This window comes from Lepidochelys olivacea, assembly GCF_965140295.1.
Source record: "Lepidochelys olivacea isolate rLepOli2 genome assembly, chromosome: 1".
Taxonomy (NCBI): Eukaryota; Metazoa; Chordata; order Testudines; family Cheloniidae; genus Lepidochelys; species Lepidochelys olivacea.
The window spans coordinates 199,529,032-199,553,031 of record NC_140411.1 but is presented as its reverse complement, the minus strand read 5'-3'; the positions used below and the strand labels follow the sequence as shown (position 1 = coordinate 199,553,031).

Sequence of the window (24,000 nt, the reverse complement as noted above, 5' to 3'; positions counted from 1 at the left end):
ACTTCTCTCTACTCTGAAAACTGACCATTTATTCCTACCCCTTGTTTCTATCTTTTAACGAGACACTGATCCATAAGAGGACCTTCCCACTTATCCCATGACTGCTTACTTCTTGTAAGACTGTAAGCTTACAAGTTTCAGAGTAGCAGCCGTGTCAGTCTGTACCCGAAAAAGAACAGGAGTACTTGTGGCACCTTAGAGACTAACAAATTTATTTGAGCATAAGCTTTCATGGGCTACAGCCCAATTCATTGGATGCATAGAATGGAACATATAGTAAGAAGATATATATATATACACACACACACAGAGAACATGGAGTAAGAGGCTAATTAATTAAGATGAGCTATTATCAGCAGGAGAAAAAAAACTTCTGTAGTGATAACCGAGATAGCCCATTTAGACAGTTGACAAGAAGGTGTGAGGATACTTAACATGGGGAAATAGATTGAATATGGGTAATGACCCAGCCACTCCCAGTCTCTATTCAAACCCAAGTTAATGGTATCTAGTTTGCGTATTAATTCAAGCTCAGCAGTTTCTCGTTGGAGTCTGTTTTTGAAGCTTTTCTGTTGCCAAATTGCCTTCTTTAAATCCGTTACTGAATGGCCAGAGAGGCTAAAGTGTTCTCCTACCGTTTTTTGAATGTTATGATTCCTGATGTCAGATTTGTGCCCATTTATTCTTTTGCATAGAGACTGTCCGGTTTGGCCAATGTACATGGCAGAGGGGCACTGCTGGCACATGATGGCATATATCACATTGGTAGATGTGCAGGTGAACAAGCCCCTGATGGCGTGGCTAATGTGATTAGGTACTATGATGGTGTCACTTGAGTAAATATGTGGACAGAGCTGGCATTGGGCTTTGTTGCAAGGATAGGTTCCTGGGTTAGTGTTTTTGTTGTGAGGTGTGTGGTTACTGGAGAGTATTTGCCTCAGGTTTGGGGGCTGTCTGTAAGCGAGGACTGGTCCCAAGATCTGAGAGAGTGATGGATCATTTTTCAGGATAGGTTGTAGATCTTTGATGATGCGCTGGAGAGGTTTTAGTTGGGGGCTGAAGGTGACGGCTATTGGCGTTCTGTTATTTTCTTCGTTGGGCCTCTCCTGTAGTAGGTGACTTCTGGGTACTCTTCTGGCTCTGTCAATCTGTTTTTTCACTTCAGCAGGTGGGTATTGTAGTTTTAAGATTGCTTGATAGAGATAGTCTCTGTCTGAGGGATTGGAGCAAATGCGGTTGTATCTTAGAGCTTGACTGTAGACAATGGATAATGTCCTGGATGGAAGCTGGAGGCATGTAGGTAAGTATAGCGGTCAGTAGGTTTCCGGTATAGGGTGGTGTTTATGTGACCATCACATATTAGCATAGTAGTGTCCAGGAAATGGACCGCTTGTGTGGACTGGTCTAGGCTGAGGTCAATGGCAGAATGAAAATTGTTGAAATCACTGTGGAATTCCTCAAGGGCTTCTTTTCCAAGGGTCCAGATGATGAAGATGTCATCAATGTAGCGCAAGTAGAGTAGGGGAGTTAGGGGATGAGAGCTAAGGAAGCATTGTTCTAAGTCAACTATAAAAATGTTGGCATACTGTGGGGCCATGCGGGTACCCATAGCAGTGCCACTGGCTTGAAGGTATATTGTCCCCAAATGTGAAATAGTTGCTGAACACAATGCCATCAACAGCCTCAGAAACAACTCTGACATCATAATCAAAAAGGCTGACAAAGGAGGTGCTGTCGTCGTCATGAATAGGTTGGAATATGAACAAGAGGCTGCTAGGCAGCTCTCTAACTCCACCTTCTACAGGTCATTATCCTCTAATCCCACTGAGGATTACCAAAAGAAATGACACCATCTGTTCAAGAAAGTCCCTGAAAAAGCACAGGAACAGATCTGTGTAGACACATGCCTAGAACCCCGACCAAGGGTATTCTATTTGCTACTCAAGATCCATAAACCTGGAAATCCTGGATGCCCCATCATCTCAGGCATTGGCACCCTACCAGCAGGGTTGTCTGGCTATGTGGACTCTCTCCTTAGGCCCTACGCTACCAGCACTCCCAGCTATCTTTGAGACACCACTGACTTCCTGAGGAAACTACAATCCATCAGTGATCTTCCAGAAAACACCATCCTGGCCACTATGGATGTAGAAGCCCTCTACACCAACAGTCCACACAAAGATGGACTAAAGCCATGAGGAACAATATCCCCGATAATGTCACGGCAAACCTGGTGGCTGACCTTTGCGACTTTGTCCTCACCCACAACTATTTCACATTTGGGGACAATATATACCTTCAAGTCAGTGGCAATCCTTGTAAGCTTTTGTTTAGCCAATGTCCACAGACTGGTTTTTGGGTTTTTTGGGGTTTTTTTTGTTTTTTTTTGAGGCAGCCAACAAGCTATGCTATAGGATTAGAACAACTTCTGCAATAGCACAGCTCCACCATCATTAAAACTTGTAACTTTGATTTGAGAAGTGAAATCCAACATGGATATGATTTTGGATTTCTTTTGTGGCAGTTTTATACAGACAATAGGAAAATAAACCCCCACAAAGAGTAAAATTGAGATCTGGAGCTCATGAAGTGTCTTTGCAAAAGTTTGCCAAATTCAGTACTTAACCTGCTACAAACAAAATGTATAATACCACAGTGATATACATAAAACACTTTTCCCCACCCATATGGGACTGTTTTATTAGTCTAACACTGAAACTTTACAATGGAAAGATTCACCAAGGTTATCCTAAACTCTTCCCTCTGTCCAGTATTATTATTACATTATACTTGTCAGCTGCTGTTCATTACTATTATGTCTACTGATATAAAGTAAAGCACCTGTAGTGTATGGCGTATTTGTTCATCATAATTAACCTCAATTGCTACCCAAATTTTACTGGGCTAGTGCACAACCACGTGCACCCAGTACTCCTGTGGACCTAAATAACTTTTTTGGGTGTGCAAGGACTACAGGGCCAACTTATTAAAGACCAAATTCTGGCAGTTGTTTTGTCTAGCAATAGATGCCATCCAGAAAACTGATGCACAGCAACGGCAGAAGTTTTCTATTTCATTCTGAATCACTCCATGTAACACGAGCTGCAAAGGGACATTCCAAGATAGAATCGAGATGTGAGTCAACAGTGTTGCCAAATCATATTTGGTGTTTTTCTTAAAGCTTCAGTTCATAGATTTTAAGACCAGAAAGGACCATTAGATCATTAGACTCGTAGACTTTCAAGCTAGAAGGGACCATCACAATCATCTAATCTGACCTGCACATTGCAGGCCACAGAACCTCACCCATCCACTCCTGTAATAGATCCACAACCCTAACCTCTGGCTGAGTTACTGAAGTCCTCAAATCTTGATTTAAAGATTTGATTTAAAGTTAAAGAAAATCAAGCACTGACTGTAGTTCAAACCAGCAAGTGAGCCGGGCCCCCTGCTGCAGAGGAAGGCAAACCCCTCCCGCACAGGGTCTCTACAAAACTGACCTGGGGAAAATTCCTTCCCAACCTCAAATACAGTGACCAGTTAGACCCTGAGCATGTGGGCAAGACCCAGAAGCCAGACACCAGGAAAAGAATTCTCTGTAGAAACTCAGTGACCTCCAAATCTCCTCCATCACTGGCCACTGGAGGAATTTACTAACAGCAGTCATGGATAGGATATATGCCATTGTACTGTAGGCAACCTCATCACATCAGCCCCTCCATAAATTTATCAGACTCAGTCTTGAAACAAGTTAGGCTTTTTGCCCCACTTCTCCCCTTGGAAGGCTGTTCCTGAACTTCACTCCTCGGATGGTTAGAAACCTTCATTTAATTTCAAGACTAAACTTCTTAATGGCCAGTTTCTATCTATTGATTCTTGGGTCAATATTGGCGCTTAACTTAAATAACTCCTCCCTTTCCCTGGTATTTATCCCTCTGATATATTTATAGAGAACAATCGTATCTCCCCTCAGCCTTCATTTTGTTAAGCTAAACAAGCCAAGCTCCTTAAGTCTTGTCTCGTAATGCAGGTTCTCCATTCCTCTGATCATCCTACTATCCTTTCTCTGCACTTGTTCCAGTTTGAATTCCTCTTTCTTAAACATGGGAGACCAGAACTGCACATAGTATTCCAGATGAAGTCTCACCAGTACCTTGGGCAATGGTAACAACTCTTCCTTATCTCTACTGGAAATACCTTGGCACAAAATCAGAAAGGCTAAAGCACATAATTAGTTACATCTAACATAAAAGGGACATAAAAGGCAATAAGAAGAAGTTTCTTTAAATACATTAGGAGCAAAAGAAAGAATAAGGAAAGTGTAGATCCTCTGCTTAGTGGGGAAGGAGAGCTAATAATTGATGATGTCAAGAAAGCAGAGGTGTTGAATGCTTATTTTCACTTAAAAGGGTGACCAGATGCTCAATACAATTAATATTAACAATAAGGGAGAAGGAATGCAAACCAAAATAGGAAAAGAACAGGTTAACGAATATTTATATAAGTCAGATGTATTCAAGTCTGCAGGGTCTAAAAAAATTCAACCTACGGTACTTAAGGAGCTAGCTGAAGCTATGTTGGAATCATTGGAAGTTATCTTTGAGAACTCATGGAGGATGGGTGAGGTCCTAGGGGACTGGAGTAGAGCAAACATAGTACCTATCTTTAAAAAGGGGAACAAAGTGAACATGGGGAATTACAGACCAGTCAGCCAATCTTTGATACCTGAAAAGATACTGGAACGAATTATTAAACAATCTATTTGTTAGCTCCTAGATGATAATAAAGAATAGCCACCATGGATTTGTCAAGAACAAATCATGCCAAACCAACCTAATTTCCTTCTGTGACACGGTTACTGGACTAGCTGATAGTGGGGGAAGCAGTCACTGTGATAGATCTTGATCTAATGAGGCTTTTGGCACAGTCCCACATGATGTTCTCATAAACAAAGTAGGGAAATGCACTCTAGATGCAATTTTTATACGGTGGGAGCACAACTGTTGAAAGACCATAAAAAAGTAGTTATCAATAGTTTTCTGTTAAACTAGGAAGGCGTACCTAGTGGGGTCACCCAGGGGCCTGTCCTGGGTCTGGTACTATTCAATATATTCATTAATGACTTGGGTAATGGAGTAGATAGTATGCTTATGAAATGTGCGGATGACAACAAGCTGGGAGGTGTCACAAGCACAGGATTAGAATTCAAAATGACCTTGACAAATTGGAGAATTGGTTTGAAATCAACAAGATGAAATTCAATAAAGACAAGTGCAAAATATTTCATTTAAGAAGGAAAAATCAAGATGGGGAATAACTGGCTAGTGGTAGGTTACAGTGGATGACAAACTGAGTATGAATTAACAATGTAATGCAGTGACAAAAAAGGCCAGTATCATTCTGGGATGTATTAACAGGAGTGTTGTAAGACATGGGAGGAAATAGCCCTGATCTACTCGACACTGGTGAGGCCTCAGCTGGAGTACTGTGTCCAATTCCAGGTGCCACAATTCAGGAGAGATGTGGGCAAACTGGAGAGAGTTTAGAGGACAGCAACAACGATTAAAGGTTCAGAAAACCTGACCTCTGAGGAAAGGTTAAAAAACCTGGGCATGTTCAGTCATCAAATATGTTAAGGGCTGTTATAAAGAGGAGGGATCAATTGTTCTCCATCTCTACTGGAGGTAGGGCAAGAAGTAACGGGCTTAATCTGCAGGAAGGAAGATTTATGTTAAATAGTAGGAAAAACTTTCTAACTAGAAAGGTAGTTAAACTCTTTGGAATAGGTTTCCAAAGGAGGTTGTGGAATCCCTGTTTTAAGAACAGGCTGGACAAACAGTTGTCAAAGGGGTTCTAGGTTTACTCAGTGCAGGGAGCTAGACTTGATAACCTCTCAAGGTCCCTTTAAGCCCCACATTTCTATGATTCTGTGAAATAATCAATGTGTGGCTTATTTCTAATTTGAATTTGTCTGGCTTCAGCTTCTAGACATTGGTTTTTGTTAATACTTTCTTTGCTAGATTAAAGAGTGCTTTAATTTCCAGTATTTTCTCGCCATAAAGGTACTTATATAAAGTAATCAAGTCATCTATCAAACTTCTTTTTGATAAATTAAAGAGTTCCTAGTGTTCTGTGCCACTGTCCATTTAAAAGAAAACGTGAAGGCTCCACACAGAGCAGCTGCTCAGACGCCACAAGGGCCTCCAAAGCAGCAGCAGCTGGAGGACTCCACTGAACAGCCTGGTACCCACAGTAGAGCGCTGAGGGCTAGTTTCAAAATGCCCTAATAAGCTGCCACAGGTAGAGCTAAGGCATATTGCAGTGGTCCACCTACTATTTTTAAAATCTGAAGTAGCCACTGTACAGAGCTGTTTCCAGCCAGAACACAGACTCACAATAACGCTCCATTTTACAATGTAATGTGCTTCTGTTTTGTGGCCAGTGCTAAAGAACTAGAATTTGTCTCTCTATTACTGTCAGCAGTGAGAGAGCTGGAGAGATTATCTTTATTTACGGCACTTACAAAAGTTAAAACAACTATTTAGCCAAACAGAAACCATCATACTGATCACTAAGATATATCACACATTCTAAAAATAAAAAAAGTATTTATTTCTGGCAATTCAGGCTTTTGATTAGTGAAATACTGGATTTTTTCTCTCTCTCTTTTTGAGGGCCTGATCACCACCAGCACAAGGTGCTGGCAAGTGGCAGTCTCAGCTTCAGAAAATGGGGGTTTAATCTTACTCCTACAGATTTCAATCGGAGCAGGGCTGTGCCCTCAGTCAAATGGCAACCATGTCGGTGCTGAGAAGAGCATTAATTCTCTTCAGGGACAGCATTATACTATACCACCTGTGTAGATTTTCAGGAAATATCTTTATATAATTTTATTTTCACTTGAAATAAATAAATGTAGGCAGCATTATAAGAGATTAATCAGAACAACGGGTAAAAGAGATTGCCATAACAGCAGCAATTTGCATTTCATAATTTGGAGATATTATTTTATCTTTTTATTGAATCATGAATTATTCAAGGCAACTTGAACATTTAAGTTAGGGTTTGTTTGTTTTTTAAAGGCACTGAAAAGTATTATAAGTAAATTGCTAGATTTTCAAGTTATATTTATTAGGCCTATTACACATAATATTATGCAGCCTATTGCAAAAGCTCTTTTTTAATACCACATCCGTGAAAGGGAGAGAGATTTCGCTAAGGCAGTCTTTGGTAGCCCTCACTCTACAAAGAAAGTAGCATAAACATAGTATTTACCCAGAGTGTTCAATGGTAATTCAGACGTAGGTGCTATGCTAGCTTCTGCAGATTCCAGTTCATTTTTACTGTGAGCTATGAGAAATAAGAGAGTTATTTTTTTCTTTCAGTACACATTCGCTTTACATTTACATTTTGTCCACAACACGCTAAGCATGCTTCAAGCCAGAACTGACCTGACTGGTTTAACAGCTGTAACATCTCATTTCATAAAGGTAGCATGCTATATGATGGGGTCTAAAATGGCTGTTACCACTCAAGAAAGAGATCTTTGAGTCATTGTGGATAGTTCTCTGAAAAAGTGCAGCAGCAGTCAAAAAATCTAACAGAATACTGGGAATCATTAAGAAAGGGATAGATAATAAGACAGAAAATATCATATTGCCTCTATATAAATCCATGGTATGCCCACATCTTGAATACTGCGTGCAGATGTGGTTGCCCCATCTCAAAAAAGATATATTGGAATTGGAAAAGGTTCAGAAACGGGCAACAAAAATGATTAGGGGTCTGGAACGACTTCCGTATGAGGAGAGATTAATAAGACTGGGACCTTTCAGCTTGGAAAAAGAAACGACAAAGGGGGGATATGATGGAGGTCTATAAAATCATGTCTGGTGTGTAGAAAGTAAATAAGATAGTGTTATTTACTCCTTCTCATAACACAAGAGCTAGGAGACACCAAATGAAACTGATAGGCACCAGGTTTAAAAGAAACAAAAGGAAGTATTTTTCACACAACGCACAGTCAACCTGTGGAACTCTTTGACAGAGGATGTTGTGAAGGGCAAGTCTATGACAGGGTTAAAAAAAACAACTAGATAAGTTCATGGAGGATAGGTCCATCAATGGCTATTAGCCAGGATGGACAAGGATGGTGTCCCTAGCCTCTGTTTGCCAGAAGCTGGGGGCTAAATCACTTGATGATTACCTATTCTGTTCATTCCCTCTGCGGCACCTGGCATTGGCCACTGTTGGAAGACAGGACACTGGGCTAGATGGACCTTTTGTCTGACACAGTACGGTCGTTCTTATGTTCTTATATTTTACCCCTGAGGCCCAAGCAGTTATACGGCCATTATAAAAACTAAATGTTTGGATGTTTTCTGCTGTGGAATGGAAACCAATGCCCCAAAACCAGATATGACAACACATGCTGCTTCTTTAGGACCCAACTCAACTTCCACTGAAGTCAGCAGAAGTGTTGCAACTGACACAAGTGGAAGATGGGTTGGGTCCCTACAGAGAAACAGATGAAGCAAGTTAGCTTTCTGAAAGCTTGTGACAAAAAGTCATTGACAAGAGGGATAGAAAGACAATTTTAAAAAAAGAACCACTGTACTTTTCTGTAGTACTTCAAAAGGTTAGCTTGTTGTATGGTTCAAAAGTAATATAAAAAAGGATAAAACACACTCAGAATTCATCAAGGTGTTTTTTGTTTTTTTTTACAGGCGTCAGCTGTTTTGCCTTTTCATATGATATCTGAAGCTGGCTGCCAAGTTAGCTGAACAATGTATAGAATAAGCTAAGGCATTTCAGGTTTGTCCACAAATAGAATAAAATAAAACAGGCTATTTGATATTTTTTTATTGCACACAGCAGAGACTCAGGCCATTTTTGTAATAAAAGGAGTTCAGGGAGCAGCAAGCTTAAGGGTTAAAATTAACATACAGATGCTTTTACCTGCAGATGCCTCTGATTTTTCTGGGGCAGCAGACATGGTAGGTTTAATGCTTTCCTGAACTGATTCAATGGTAGCTACAAAGCAAAAGGTTAACACAATTGAGTGAGATAAGGCTGCTTAATGTCATGGCATGCAATTACAGTGGTGGTTCTAACGAAACTCATTACATACTTTACCCAATTTTGCACCAAGATTTTAATGTATTTTCTATTATAAGTACAAGCAAGTGCAGAGGACTACTGCAGACTGAAATAACCTACCTATTTATCTTTGAAATAATAACAAATATAGTTTCTTTTGAATAAACGTACATAATGAATTCTTAGATGCAGAGTTTGTTTGTGGTTTTTTTGTATAACCCCTTTGCTAGAATTCCTCTTTGTGGCAGAAGGCATTCAGCAATAAGGGAATGTGTTTAGTGGTCAGAGCAGGGGAGATTTATGTCCAGAAGCTTTTGTGATAACTCTCTGTGAAACATGGGCAAGTTGCTAAACTGTTCTATGCCTCAGTTTTACAATCTGTAAAATAGTGATAAAAATATTTACCCACCTCAAGATGTTGCAAGTTTTAGTTAGCACTTTACAAACTTCACAAACAAATACTTTGTTTGAAAAATGCCATCTAAGAGCAACATGTTATTATTATTCTCACTATGCTGAAGGTGTTCTGTTGGGTAATTAGACCAAGAACATTTACTAGGAAAGAGCCTTAAGGAGATTTATTCATATCAAACAGCATATCCACTTTGATACATAACTTGTGATATCATTCGAAGACAATTCTCCCAAGTCCTAGAACAAATGCAAAGATTCTGCTAACTATTGGCCTGATCCACCTCCCATGGAAGTCCATGAAAAGATTCTCACTGACTTCAAGTGGAGTTCAATTGGGACTTATGAAAGAGAAAAATGTGCTAATTGTTTGAAAAATGCAATTGAAAGGGTGAGGAGACAAGACAGCATTAAGAAATATGGGTTGCAGTGTTAAGAGAAAAAAAATTCCAAAGTGGAAAATACTGAGAAATGAGGCATGGAAGAGATCCGATCATAGAACAATCTCTCTATGGCATCTCAGGCCAAAGGGGACGAGAGATGCAAATGAGAAAATGGTGGGATGCCTGGCTGCCAAAAACACCGAAAAACCCTAACCCTTTTGGTAGAATAGCATTTTCAGTTTTGATGACTAAAATCTGAACCAAAAATACAAACAAAAATCAAGGAGCTAACAAAACGGGCACTCAACTACACAACTCAGTTATCTTGCTTATTGTTATATCCCATCCCTCATGCTTCATTTGTTTGTTGTCTATTTAGATTACAAGATGTTTGGTGCAAGGATCTTATCTTCATTGTACGTGTTTCCATAGCTTGTTGGCAAGACACAATTAAAAGTCCATAAAAGAAAAAAATAAATATAACCACCTCTGAGATGGCCAGCAGTAGTTAATACATGGCACACTGTACAATGTTGGGAAAAGGCAGCATTTTATATTTGGTACACATAGACAAACAGACGTAGTCTATATATAAAGCATCAATGTGAGAGTATAGCACTGAAGGTGAAAAGATGGATTTCTTGAACTGTGTTCTTATGACTTTTTTTTTTTGACACTCACCATTTTCATGGTCAAGGAACTATACAAAGGATTACTTAACATTTTAACTTTGATCTACCCCATTCAACAAGTTAGATTCCTACGTGTATACTGTGCTTCAGAGAGCACTATAACTTTGTCCTATAACACAACAGCTTTTAATCATTGATGAAAGTTGGCATTTATCACGGTCAATTTCAGCTTCACAAGAGAATACACAAAAGAAATTAGACAAATATTTAGGTATTTTTAAAAATGTTGAACACAAGGGAATCAGAACTGAAATTCTTGCTTGAATGCACAATAATTCAAGTAAATATTAACTGTGCTAGACAGAAATGCCACACAAGGAACATTGGCATATCACTTCAAAGTTGTTTTTTTTTAAACTATAATGCTGGCAACATAGAGAAGTGTACATTGTTGAACAGAAACAATGACACAAACAGAAGGTCGAACTACTTGACCCTTTGTGATGCTAGTGTTCTGAACTCGAAAAATATCTGAAAGAAATGATCACTGCATAAAGAAAAAATATGGAAGCAGCTCTCAAGGTGAGCTATGAAAACATGAAAATACATAAAATATTTTAGTAAATAAATGTAGAGAATTTAATGATAATAATAGAAAAGTTTAACAATGTCTTTATTTGGAGCAAATGAACATACAGTCAAACATACAGTCAGCATTTGCCAACAGTTAATATATAATTGTATTTGAAATACTACATTATCCCTCTATTCTTAAATTAGGAAATAACAAATACCACAGAATTATCAGTTAACAGAGGATGATTTTTTTTTGAGTGGCATTGCTGTACATAAGTATACACAACTGCTGGATGTAAAAAGGAAAAAATGAACAGAGGAAATGAAGGACTGGCATATATATGAGCTGCATGCCTATCTGCTTATGCAAGACAACATGCATGAAAGCCATGCATAGGATTTGATTTAAAAGACAAAGGAATTTAAGTGAATGCAGCTGAGGTTGTTTGAGAGAGCAAGCGAGTGAGCTATTCTTTGAGTCACTAGGAAAGGTTGAATAAGAAATAGTGCAATATATTTACCATGATATAATAGTTAGCAAAGATACATATCATCTGAAACCTCAGGAGCTGCACATAAGATGCATGACTTTGCATACACTGACTCAAAAACTGAGTATCTACAAAACTGTGATATTTTTGGAACCCCTCCCCCACCACTGAATTATAAAACTGGAGGTATGACATCATTGTAAAAAGGGCTCTTCATGTGATAGGAAGTTGTTGTAGATCTCATGATTTTTAAAGGACACAAATGGAAGTGGTCTATCATTCAGCCTGTTAGATAGTGAGATGTGCATCTAATAAGCACATAAAAAAGACGTCGATAAGGATTTTATCCTATGATGCTCAAAATTGTCAGCACAAAATATACACCATGGAAAGCTTAACTGTTTAAAAATTACCTGTTGAACTGATTATTTCAAAGTTAAATGACTGCTGAAGTATTCCAGTATTAAGAATGACAACAACACTAAATGAGGTTAAAAAAATATCTGCTGTCACTTGGTTAAAAATAGAAATGGGCAAGTATTTTGTGACAAATAATTTGAAAATCTGTCACTTCTTTTCTGTTCATGGGTCATTTTTCATACAGCTCAATTATTCCTGAATGCATTTATTATTCAAAATTATTTAACAAATAATTTCTATGAATAATTCTGAGACTAGCTTGTTCACAAAAGTGTAGTCAGTTTTCAGTTCCCTACGTCTGAGATGTCTTGAGAGGCCACACAAGGCCACTTCCCCCCCAACCCGTTCCCTGATTGGATGCATATAAATCTTAGGACCAAGTCTCCAGATCCAATAAATACATATAGATTTGAGAAAATAAATTTTCTCTAAATATTTGCAATATGCATTTATAGTTATTTCTGCAATAACTCTGGCTATTGAACTCATTTACTAAAATATCTGTGAAAAATGAGTACAAAAAGGGATGAAACAGTAAAAACTAATTATTTTAAAAAGAACAGTCACTGAATAATTTTTGTGCATCCAACTCTAGTTAAAATCAAGTGTTCCGCATCCGTACCCTGAACGGCTCTGGTTAATGACTATGTGCAGAAGTGTCCTACTTTTTCTTCCAGCATTTTAGGATGAATATAAAGAACAACTGAAAAGCAGACTTCTTTGTCTCAGTACACACTGGAATTTGGCAATAGACTTACCTGGAGGTTGTAGAATAAGAAATCTGCAAACACTTTAAGAGACTAAAAGGTAATAGTTTCATCCAGAAGACAGTTGGCAATCCTTACACATTTTTTCTGCATTACTACAACCTAAATTTCTTTTGTTCCCTACATACTCTCCAGGAGTACAAAAGTCTGGTGAACCACTCAATTTTGAATCTCCATACTGGACTGACTTGAGTTGTAGCTAGTCCAAGGAATTTATTGTCCATAATATTCAACATACTGTTATAGAAATTATTTGTTAAAAGTCCCACAAAATAAATTTAATTTTTAACTTCAATAAATGAGTCTGTTCTACTCTCAAGTCATTTACTGGATCAGAAATTTTAAGTGGAGAATAGAAACTATGTCTTCATGAGAATAAAGTTAGAGGTCTTCAAAAAATAATGAAAATTGACCTAGTCTGATCAGTTGTAAAATGGTGCCTCTTTGATGTACTCTTGTATACAACAAGCACAATGAGATTTAAGGGCCGAATTCTGTGCCTCTTACTCATGCAAGTACTTCCATTCATTTGAAGTCAATCAGCAAGACAAGCAGGATTTGGCCATATATTCTGCTTGGTCAATAATGACATATATTATGAACAAAGTGGAATAGTGACAACAAGACTATACACTAACTACATTAAACCTAAGCAAAATCTTCTTCAAACAATTACTTTTCTAAACTTCTCATTCATTTCAATGCTTCTGTCTTGCCTCTTTTGTAGCTCAGGTCCACACTAATGAAGTCAATGGGAGTTTTGCAACTGACTTTAATGGGAGAATAATCAGGCCCCTCTTCAGTTATAAAAATAGACCAGAAAACGTCAAAGAGGTACAATTTTATTGTAATGCTGTGGGATTCTTAGAGTCAAATCCATACACAATAAAATGAAATTATATTCCCCATTATTTAACACTAGAGACACAATCCTGCCAAAGCTCTATCCTGTGGGAGTGTACATACAAATGCTAAATTTCAGAGTAGCAGCCGTGTTAGTCTGTATTCGCAAAAAGAAAAGGAATACTTGTGGTACCTTAGAGACTAACCAATTTATTTGAGCATACGTTTTTGTGAGCTACAGCTCACATCATCGGATGCATTCAGTGGAAGATACAGCGAGGAGATTTATATACATACAGAACATGAAAAAATGGGTGTTATCATACACACTGTAAGGAGAGTGATCACTTAAGATGAGCTATTACCAGCAGGAGAGTGGTGGTGGGGGGGGAGAAAACCTTTTGTAGTGATAATCACGGTGGGCCATTTCCCGCAGGTAACAAGAACGTCTGAGGAACAGTGGGGGGAGGGAGGGAAATAAACATGGGGAAATAGTTTTACTTTGTGTAATGACCCATCCACTCCCAGTCTCTATTCAAGCCAAAGTTAATTGTATCCAGTTTGCAAATTAATTCCAATTCAGCAGTCTCTCGTTGGAGTCTGTTTTTGACATTTTTTTGTTGTAATATTGCGACTTTTAGGTCTGTAATCGAGTGACCAGAGAGATTGAAGTGTTCTCCGATACTAGGTGAGAGCATTAATGTAGTGCACAGTACCCTCTTTGGAAATATCAGCTCTGACATGCTCTCAACTAGTGTCACCCTTGAGCAGCACAAATCGTAAAACTGCTAATGAGTTCATATATACTGTCTCAGACATGTAGGAAGAAAGACATGATTTAATTAAGCTGCAAATTTATTAACTTCTCATCTGGGAACTATCTGGCAATAACCCATACAGTGCAGGTCAGGATTCCTTCCTTAATCATTTCCAACTGGTGGAGGATAGCCAGTAACCTTTCTCTACCTCATAGCTGGTCCCCAGCCCTTTACTGGGACCCCAGAACCCTCCCTTCATATGAGAGTTAGGGAGCAGGGGAACCCAGGGAAAGCAGATTCTCTCCTCACTGTACCAGACATTAGGAGCCCCAATCCACTCCCAGTTTTTAGGGGAAGCCTTCCCCTAAATCCACTTCCAATTCTGGTTTATCGGTGAACTGGACCCCCTCTGGAACAAGTATATGTACTGGATACCTGCCACCTGTTAAACTGCAACACTGAACTGTATCTCCTCACCAATCCACCAGGTCCCCACTGTGGGGAAGACAAAAAAAACCCCAATCCACCGAAACTGGCAGTGAGGAAAAGGTGTAACACATCATTTATAAAAACCTAAAACAGATCTATAATTACCTGGGAAGGACCGTGGGGAGATTTCTTGCACTTCTGGTGTTTTGGATTCCTCAGGCCATGTTTGGGTTTCATTTGTAACTAAAAAGGCAGAAGTTAGACTGTAAATACCAGAGATACATCTGCCTTGCCTCTGTTTACATTTATCTCTATTCCTGCTGTAGTTTGCCCAAGCAATCCAAAATGAACAAACACGTGAAATCAAATACCTTAGGGAACTGCTGAACTTGCCTTCACCACACACCCAATAACACATGACTAGTTCTCTGAAACCTGCATTGTTTTTAAAATGTCTTTTCTTAGTATTTGGTGTTCAGAACCTTGCAAGATTGGACACCTACTTACCCACTTGACTGAACAAATGCTCCGAACAAAATAAAAAAGGAGGCTTAGCTTGAATGTACATTCTCACACCAAAATACATTTCTTCTGATGATGCTCACCAACTTCATTAACTTAATATAGGAGATGTGTACTTACCCAGTTTTTTCTTTGGTGTTTCAGATATGCCCAGTGTCTCAGGTTTAGGGAGTTTCTGTTGTGGTGTTTCATTGAGACCTGGAATGATAAGGTGCACTACACATAAAGATAAGTGAGCCATTCATTCAAAACATGGTGAGCTGTAATCTGCCCTCAGAGATGTCCATGCAATACCCTCTGAGCCACTGAGAACTAAGCATTAGTAGTATTACACTGGGGATAAATTTGTCTCCAGATATTTTAAGCAGAGTGGTTCCCAATCTTTTCAGACAAGAGTACCCATTTATTATAGTAAGTTGGTACCATCTAGTGCCTGCTACCTGTGTGCTCTAACCTGATACACAATTACCCAAGCTCTACATCAGGCCAGACAACTGACAGGAATGAAGGAAGCTGTGATGCACTGGGGCTTAGTACAGGTCTCAGTAATACAGTGGAGTGGGGAAACTTAGTATACCATTCACAAAAGCCTGAAGTATCAGTACAGGTATATGTGCCAGTGGTTGGAAACCTGTGACCTAATGCACACCTGGAGGGAGCCGAACATATGTTCACTTAACACCTCAAGATTCTCTCTGCAAAATCACTTCTCTCCCATCTCCTGCAATATGAAAGAACTGTTTTTGATAAAACAGTGGCAATAAGTCCTTTAAAATATTCTGACCACGGCATAGTCAATTTTATACTTCAGGTGCATCCTTCCCTTTTCCGCAATTATTGTTAAGATATAATAAAAAAAAATAAGAATGAGCCTCAAGAAAGTAAGAACTAGAAAGGACAGGAAATGTAAAAAGGATTTACACAGATCTTTATCTATTGGCCAGAGAAGTAAGGAATGTCTTAGTCACCTAGTATTGCTCCTGCCAGGGAAGGCCTGTCCGTGGTTCTAGGCAGCATCCGACGTGTGACATTTTGAATTACTGTGGAAACAGCAACAGTGCATTATCAGAGAAATTTACAAAACTTTTAAGCCAGGAAACGAAAAACACACACACAAGAGGACTTTAAACATTCTGAAAGCCTCTTTATTCAGTTTTAGTAGCTCTGAGATATCAGCTTCATATTTTCTTACATTATCTCAAACCTATCTAAGGGTTTGCAAGTTGTCTCTTTTCTAAACCACCCCGAACTGCAAATCTTTCCCATACACTCAGTGTCAATTGTCATGCCATCAACATTAGATTGATTTTCTTTGGGAAAATTATGCTCTATACCAGGGGTTCTCAACCTTTTTCTTTCTGAGCCATGCCCCGCCAACAGGCTATAAAAAAAATCCATGGCCAGCATTAGGGGTAGCAAGCAGAGCAATTGCTCGGGGCTCCATGCCACAGGGGGCCCTGTGATGCTAAGCTGCTCAGGCTTCAGCTTCAGCCCCGCACAGTGGGGCTTTGGCTTTCTGCCTTGGGCTCCAGTGAGTCTAACACTGGTTTTGCTTGACAGACCTCCTGAAAACTGTTCACGCCCCTCCCCCCAGGGGCTCCAGACCCCAGGTAGAGAACCACTGCAGTATACTCAAGATATCACAGGACCAGTTTCAAGAACTGCAGAACTCAGGGCTAATGAGATTTAGGGGAGCTTAAAAAATCCCTAGAAAATGTCTGCTATTTAATGAGACACTACAATATTAAACGATATGTCTGGCCAGGAGACCACTACTATTTGTGTGCTCCCACTCACCTCCTATCACCCCTACCATTCATGTGACCCTGAAGATACACTGGAACATGTCTAGTAAATGTTAGGAGTGGCAGTATTTTTAACAGGTAGAGCTGGGTGAATAATTCATAATTAATAATTTGAGACATTTCACTGTTTTTACTAGTTTTTTCTGTGAATAGTTCTTAATCTGTATCTCATTTGCTAGCAGTTTCTTGCAAGTATTCAATTTTCTAAGTTCTAGTTGCTTTAATTAGACAATGCAGGTTTCATTGTATGTTTCTTTCACATGGCTGGATAAGGATAATTCTAAGAATCAGGTTTTTGGTTCAAATACTCAATTACAAATTCAAAATTTGCTTGCTGCAATATTTGCTTAACATTTATTGTTACCACAAATATTCTTTGCAGTATCCCCATGCACTAGAATATTAATGGAAAAGGGATTTGAACACAGCCAAAGTGAATTTAAACAAAACATTCAAATTAATATTTAGGGGTTTGTAGAATTTGATTAGCAATGGTAATAGATATTTTTAACTCAGCATGAAAACAAGCATTTATAGGAACAAAATAAAAAATGCCACACGGGAATAATGTTCTTTGTAATCCTATATCCTGTTTGACAGTAGCCAGTATCACATGCTTCAGAGGAAGGTATAAATTCACGCAATAGATATTCATACCATAGCATGTTTATGTGGGAAACTTTGTTCTTTACCTTGGATTCATTGATTGGTTTATACCCTGAAGAACTAGGTCTGATATCCCTATTTTATCTTGACTGTTGTAACGGAATATTATGCTTTTACTATACAAACATCTAATCCTTTTTAATCCCTCTTCTTATGCTTCATGTTGGGTGCATCATAAATACTAATTAATATGGAACTTTCCATATGAATTATTTACTTTAAAGGTTAAAAGTGGCATAACAGCATACAAGCATCTTCTACGAAAAGCATATGAAATATCTGCAGTTAAAATAGCCTAAATAAACTGTGTAAGTAAAGACTGATCTTGTGCTTCAGGACATAAACCTCTGTTTGCACTGGCCAGCAGTTGAGGAGCATGCATGCTGCACACACCTCGTTATGAGAGTGTCAGCAGGTGTGGTTCATCTGTATGCTTGGGAGAACTTTAAAAAGGTACACCATGCACCATCATTATTATTTATTATTTGGAGTACCATAGTGCCTAGGAGCCTAAGTTATGGACCAGGACCCCAGTGTACTAGGGGCTGTACAAACACAAAACAAACAGACCCAAAGAGCTTACAATCTAAGAGTATGTCTACACTGATGGTGGCATGTGGAGTACAGACATTGAATGCACAGCTAGTTCGGGTATAAACAGCACAGTCGATGGTGAGGCATGGCTTAGACAAGTGCCCTAAATGCCTGAATCACCAGGGTACGTACCCTACATAGGCTCTCTACAGGCCCAAGCAGTGCCTCCCACTACAGTGTCTGCTGCCAGAGCCTTTCCACTCTGCTGGAGCCTTTCCCTGCTGCAGCAAAAGGCTCCAGCAAAGAGGAAAAACTCTGGCAATGGGGAGGCAGGGGGAAAAGGCTCTGGCAGTGTACAGCTGCCAGAGCCATTTCACGCTCCCTCCCTGCTGCTGAAGCCTTTCACTGAGGCTTGTAGCTACACACATTAGCGACAAGTGGGAATGAAGCCTGCCTTTTACTGTGGGTGTGGTGGCTACATGCGTAGTGCTTGTACTCCAAACGCCACCGTATGTTTAGACATAGGCTATGTAACAATGCATCCTGGAGCATGCTTGCTTACAAACCACATAAGAATGTGTTACTGAGCTTCCACTAGGGCAGTACAATTCCACAGCATCCCAAACCCGAGCCAGTGTCTCACCGACAAGTTTGAACCCAGAGCAAGGACTTCACGTAATAAGTAAAATAAAGGGCTAAATCCTGACCACATGACATGCGTATGTATTCTAGTAATCTGAATGCAGGAATGGGAGCCAAAAACTACTATGCTCTAAACTTGGTTCTGGTACTGACTTGCATCTGTGGCCTTGGGCTTAAATTTCTCTCTCTGCTTAAATTTCACCCATCTGTAAAATGAGGACAATACTACTAATTTATCTCTTAAAATGACTGATGAGGATTCATCAGTTAATGGGCCCAATCCAGCATTCCTATCACACTCAAAACTTCCACTGAGCTTAAATATGATAGGAACATAGGATGAGGCTCTATGTTTATGAAGTGTTCTGAAAATGAAAAGGGCCAAATGTCTTATGGCTAGTATGTCAAAATAAACCTGAGATTTTTACTTAGTTCATGTGTTGCCCTCTTTATATATTGGTGTGTTTAACATTTCTCTGACTTGGGGAGCTCCTGGCTTAAATGCAAAGACAATCATTTTCAGAACATATTAAATAAGCTCCTGTATTTCTGTTTCTATGGAAATTTGCATTTTCAAATTTTGAAGAGCTGGTCCCTTAAAGATGTTTTTCACATGCTTCAAATCCCAATGTATGGCGAGCATGTTGGTTTAAGTCTATTCACATATGGTACTAATTAAATAAATCACACCCGCTCCACAGTCTACTCTATTTTATGGACATGTGGAATTTGTATTTCTCTGAAATAAAAAAGTGACATTTTTTAAACATCTGGAAAACAAGTGCAAGAAGCCATCTCTGAAAACAACTTCTTCTCCAGGAATACATAGTGGAATTATAAAATATTTGGAAGAAGTCATTTGGAACATATTTATTTTTCTAAATCCTTCTCAACTTAGAAATCATACAGGTAAAGTTAAATATTTGTACTTATAAAAAACTGAATTTAACAAGAAATATTATTTCACATTTGTCATAGGCACACCCTATAGGGGGTTTACTAATCTATAAAAGCTTCCCAGAGGAGCGGAGACACACTGACATAGTGATGAAGACTCATCACGTTGGAACATTTCAAAATCCCTGCAGGTGACACCACTGAAAAGATAGCACAAAACTTTCTATGTAAATGCTCCATGTTAGGATTTCTCACAAGTCAGCTCCAGACCCACAAACTTCCCAGGACATCAAGTTATATGAGATTTTTAATCACAGAAAGCCTTATATAACCTAGGACCACTGCACAACAAAAACGTGGTTTCCAATTTTAAACACCACTATTTCAAGGTTACAGAAATAAAATCAACTATGCAATGATCATGTTTTGTAAAAATACAACTAAGGAGGGGGAAAAATCTCTTCCTCGTTTTTTCTCGAAATGCAGCTGTGCAACCTTAACATTTTCTTGGTAAATACATTTCCAGAGGCCAATATTTCCTCTCTTCCACTTGGACTGTAGCTGGCTGTTGTTTATCAGTTTCTGCTGAGACTCTTCACTGAAGTCCAGATGGAAGATAGCACTACCCATACCCAGATATGCTTTCATTTGCTACTTTCATTTCTTTCCTAAAAGCCTTCCCTCTACCTTTATTTTGGTCTAAAGCACACTGAAAACATATGTGTTTTTTAAAAAAGTTTCTAAACATCCTCTGCCCTGCAGCTGGATGTTAAAAATATTTGTTGAGTTTTCCCCAAGTCGTTCTTAAATTTTAGGGAATGTCTTTACTCATCTAAAACTACTAAAGAAGAACTCTGCCTGTTTCCCCACACACACTGCTCAGAAAAAGCTAACATCTGGGCTAATAACTTTTGTGTTTAGTGAATTGCTTGTTGAAGAAATATTCTGAAAATTGTGATAATTTGCGCTTGTATGTGAATACTAAGCTAGGGCTGGATAAAGTCAAGCTTCTTCATAACAGTAGAAACATACTATCAACATTGACTCAACCTTGGTTATTTCTTCTATGGCTCTATATCTGTAACATTGCCCTTCTAAGCCTCCAGCAGTGTACAGGGCAGAGAATATGGATGAGTGTGTATGACACACTGATTGTGGATTTTACTACAGGACTATGCAAGAAAACAGAATACAAGAGGCATGCAAATTTTTCTGTGATCCACACTGACAACACATTAGGGGCCTCAAGGCTGCATCTAACTTGTAGAGTGTTGCCTACAATGTGCAGAGACTACAGGCTCTAGCATGCAATGCTCATATTTAACTAACTAAAGGCTATTTAGATGAAAATGGGGCGTTGATTGCTGGAACCTGCTGTCTCCAAGGGCTAGAACTCTAGATTCTGTATGAGGGAGGCTGCAGATCACATTTTAGAACATCATGGTCTGCAGTTCGATTCATGTTATCTGCCTGAGTACACTATATACACAGTAGCAAAGAGTAGTCACATTGGCATGGATGCCAGGAGGGAACGGGCTTTGCAATTTGAGCAGAGCACACAGATTATATCTAGCTCAACAAATTCTGCACCGTAAGATTTAAAGTAACATTCAGAAAAGTAAAGCCCTAGCAATATCTAATTTTCAAAACACACAGAAGATGCCTATATAAAGGAAGGAAAGAAAGCCCTGAAGGAGGGCAGCAAATGGAGAAAACCAAAGACTAGGTACTGAGGGATGGAACACAATTTGAAGCTTATGCAGAACTGATCAGTGCATGATTCTGTATTGTAAATATCTCACTGTGTAGTACAAATTTAACTCAAGTCACAGATTGCTTCTTTTCATACCTGGCAGCTAGGGGATGCAAGGCAGAGAGAATGACAAATCTGGATACTTTTATAAATATGGCTCACATGGTAACCTGATAGACAGACACTAGCAGAAACTAGAATTGGTAGCCATTCAGCAAATGATTCAATGAAGTAGTTGTGTATGATGCAACAAAATAACACAGTTCAAAAATGAAGAGGGAACCCAGTTTAACTACTTTAACTATAATTTTGATTGTGAAATTCCATTGATTTTCATTAGAAGGAAAGTTTCACTAGACCCTGCATATATTAATTACAGTAAATGTATTGTTTTTCCATTCATTTTCTACTTTTTTTGTGAGATATCTGTGTCCAAGGGGGAACAAAACATGAAAAAACCACATGTTACCTTGTTTGATTCTTGTAATAGGGACAAGTTTTGTAGCATCTCGTAGTATGAGCTATAAAGAGAAAAAATAAATAAGCATTAGGATCTGTGCCATAATAGTAATTGAATTTTTCTTTGTAATGAAAATATAAGGCTTCAATCCAGTGCCTCATTTGTCCCAAGTTAACAATGGATATGGCTCCAGCCCCAATCACTGAAGGTTACACTTCATTTTTGTTGGCGAGAACTGTTATAAAGCATTTTGATCCCTTTCATTTGGCTACAGCCAGTTGTTTTGCTCCATTAGTACAGAAAACCTTACTACTAAGGAATCCTCTAACCTTGGTTCTCTTTGAGAACAATCTCTCCAGCTTGTACTGTGGACCACTAAAGAACCGGAGAAACCTTGACAATAAAACTGTGCAAAGTAATAACAATGAAACCTCCAAAACAACAACAATCACCCAGTTGTGTATTTTGTTACTAACTTTCAACTCAGATCAAGGTTATTGAAAATGTCACAAACGATTCTCATAAACCAGGACTATTTTATGTTTTTTAAATCCAGATCAGATGCTCACTTCTCATCTAAAGTAAAGTATGGATGTAAAAGGCATTTGATGTGGGTTAGCATCTGTGGGATTTATCAGTGGCATCACCTTAATTTCAACAACTGATTTCTCAGGGTGATAACAGGCCAGTAACAAGGGGGCTCCAAATTGAAAGGAATTTATATGCTTTTTATATTTGTATTGCAAATATTTTTGCCTTACACTGGTCTTTGATCCAGAAAGGTTTCCATCCACATACTAATCCTTTACAGACTTTTGAGCAGCATGGAAATAAGCATCTTGAGCACGTGAATTGGCCCTGCATTTCTCAGAATGGAGAAAATAGCAGATCTCTATGACATAAGTAAGCCCTGACCGTCCTTTGGCTCATGCAGGTACAGGAGCCAACATTTCAATAGTACAATGACTGGAAAGGGACCAGGCAGAAGTACTGCCAAATATATACGTATACTAACTGTAGCTATAAAATATAATCCTCTTTCAGCGAAGTCTGAGTTTAAAGGAGGAATAGAACTCAATATACAAATACCTCTTTTGGCTAAGCATATAGCATATAAAGTCCTGCTTCTAGATGAGTGGGGATCAGTCAATGCTACTGGTTTATTCTGTATTTTATAATGTCACTCATTTAACTATTTCATGCAAAAGCATATTTAGGTAAAAAATAATAAAATACTATGCATTTTTTAAATTGTTTCATCTGAGTCAAATTTTTATGAGACCATTTGAGATCTCCTTGTGGATCACATTTTTCTTCTCTGGATTTTTGATCAACCTTTGCTGTCAAGTTCAGGCCATCAAAACATTATTTAAAAATAAACTGTACTGCACTGTACAGAAAACAAATCTAATTAAATAGATTGCAGTTTTATCTGCTGATTTTAATTACAGAAATATATCGTACGTTCTTTCCCTTTAAAAACGCAAAACAGTTTTTTTAAAAACCACAACTGAGCAGCTTCCTGACTGAACAATATCACAAAAAATACTGCTAGTAGGGGTAGTAGTAAATTTGTATAGTTTAGTATATACAGTATGGTATAGCATCTTACCTACTGCAAATGTTTTCAAGTATTTTTCTTTGGCACAAATCATGTTTGGGAATAGTTCAGTTTGTGCAGTGGATACAGGGCCAGACTCACCTAGCATTTATGCATTTTTTTCCTGTTTAAGCTGATGGAAACCTCAGTTTGTGGATAAATCCATGCGGGGACAAGGCTGCAGCGGAGCAGTGTGGCTGCAACTTCGCCTATATGCCAGGGAAGAAAGAATCCCCCAAAATGAGCTGGTTGGAAATGGGCTGTGGCCACAGCTACTGATGCCCTGGATCTTAAGATGCAGGAGGTAGTCCA

At 38.7% G+C, this 24,000-nt stretch overlaps 1 protein-coding gene across 1 annotated transcript in view; it reads right to left on the bottom strand.

Moving 5' to 3' along the window:
- ABI3BP (ABI family member 3 binding protein) overlaps positions 1-24,000 on the bottom strand; it is a 312,077-nt gene that overhangs the window by 127,651 nt on the left and 160,426 nt on the right. Inside the window, exons 8-13 of the mRNA XM_084636731.1 lie at positions 22,098-22,149; positions 16,300-16,371; positions 15,452-15,547; positions 14,975-15,052; positions 8,959-9,033; positions 7,276-7,350 (exon numbers count right to left, since the gene is read on the bottom strand). Of these exons, the coding sequence (XP_084492857.1) occupies positions 7,276-7,350; positions 8,959-9,033; positions 14,975-15,052; positions 15,452-15,547; positions 16,300-16,371; positions 22,098-22,149 (448 nt within the window). The remainder of the gene's footprint in view (positions 1-7,275; positions 7,351-8,958; positions 9,034-14,974; positions 15,053-15,451; positions 15,548-16,299; positions 16,372-22,097; positions 22,150-24,000) is intronic.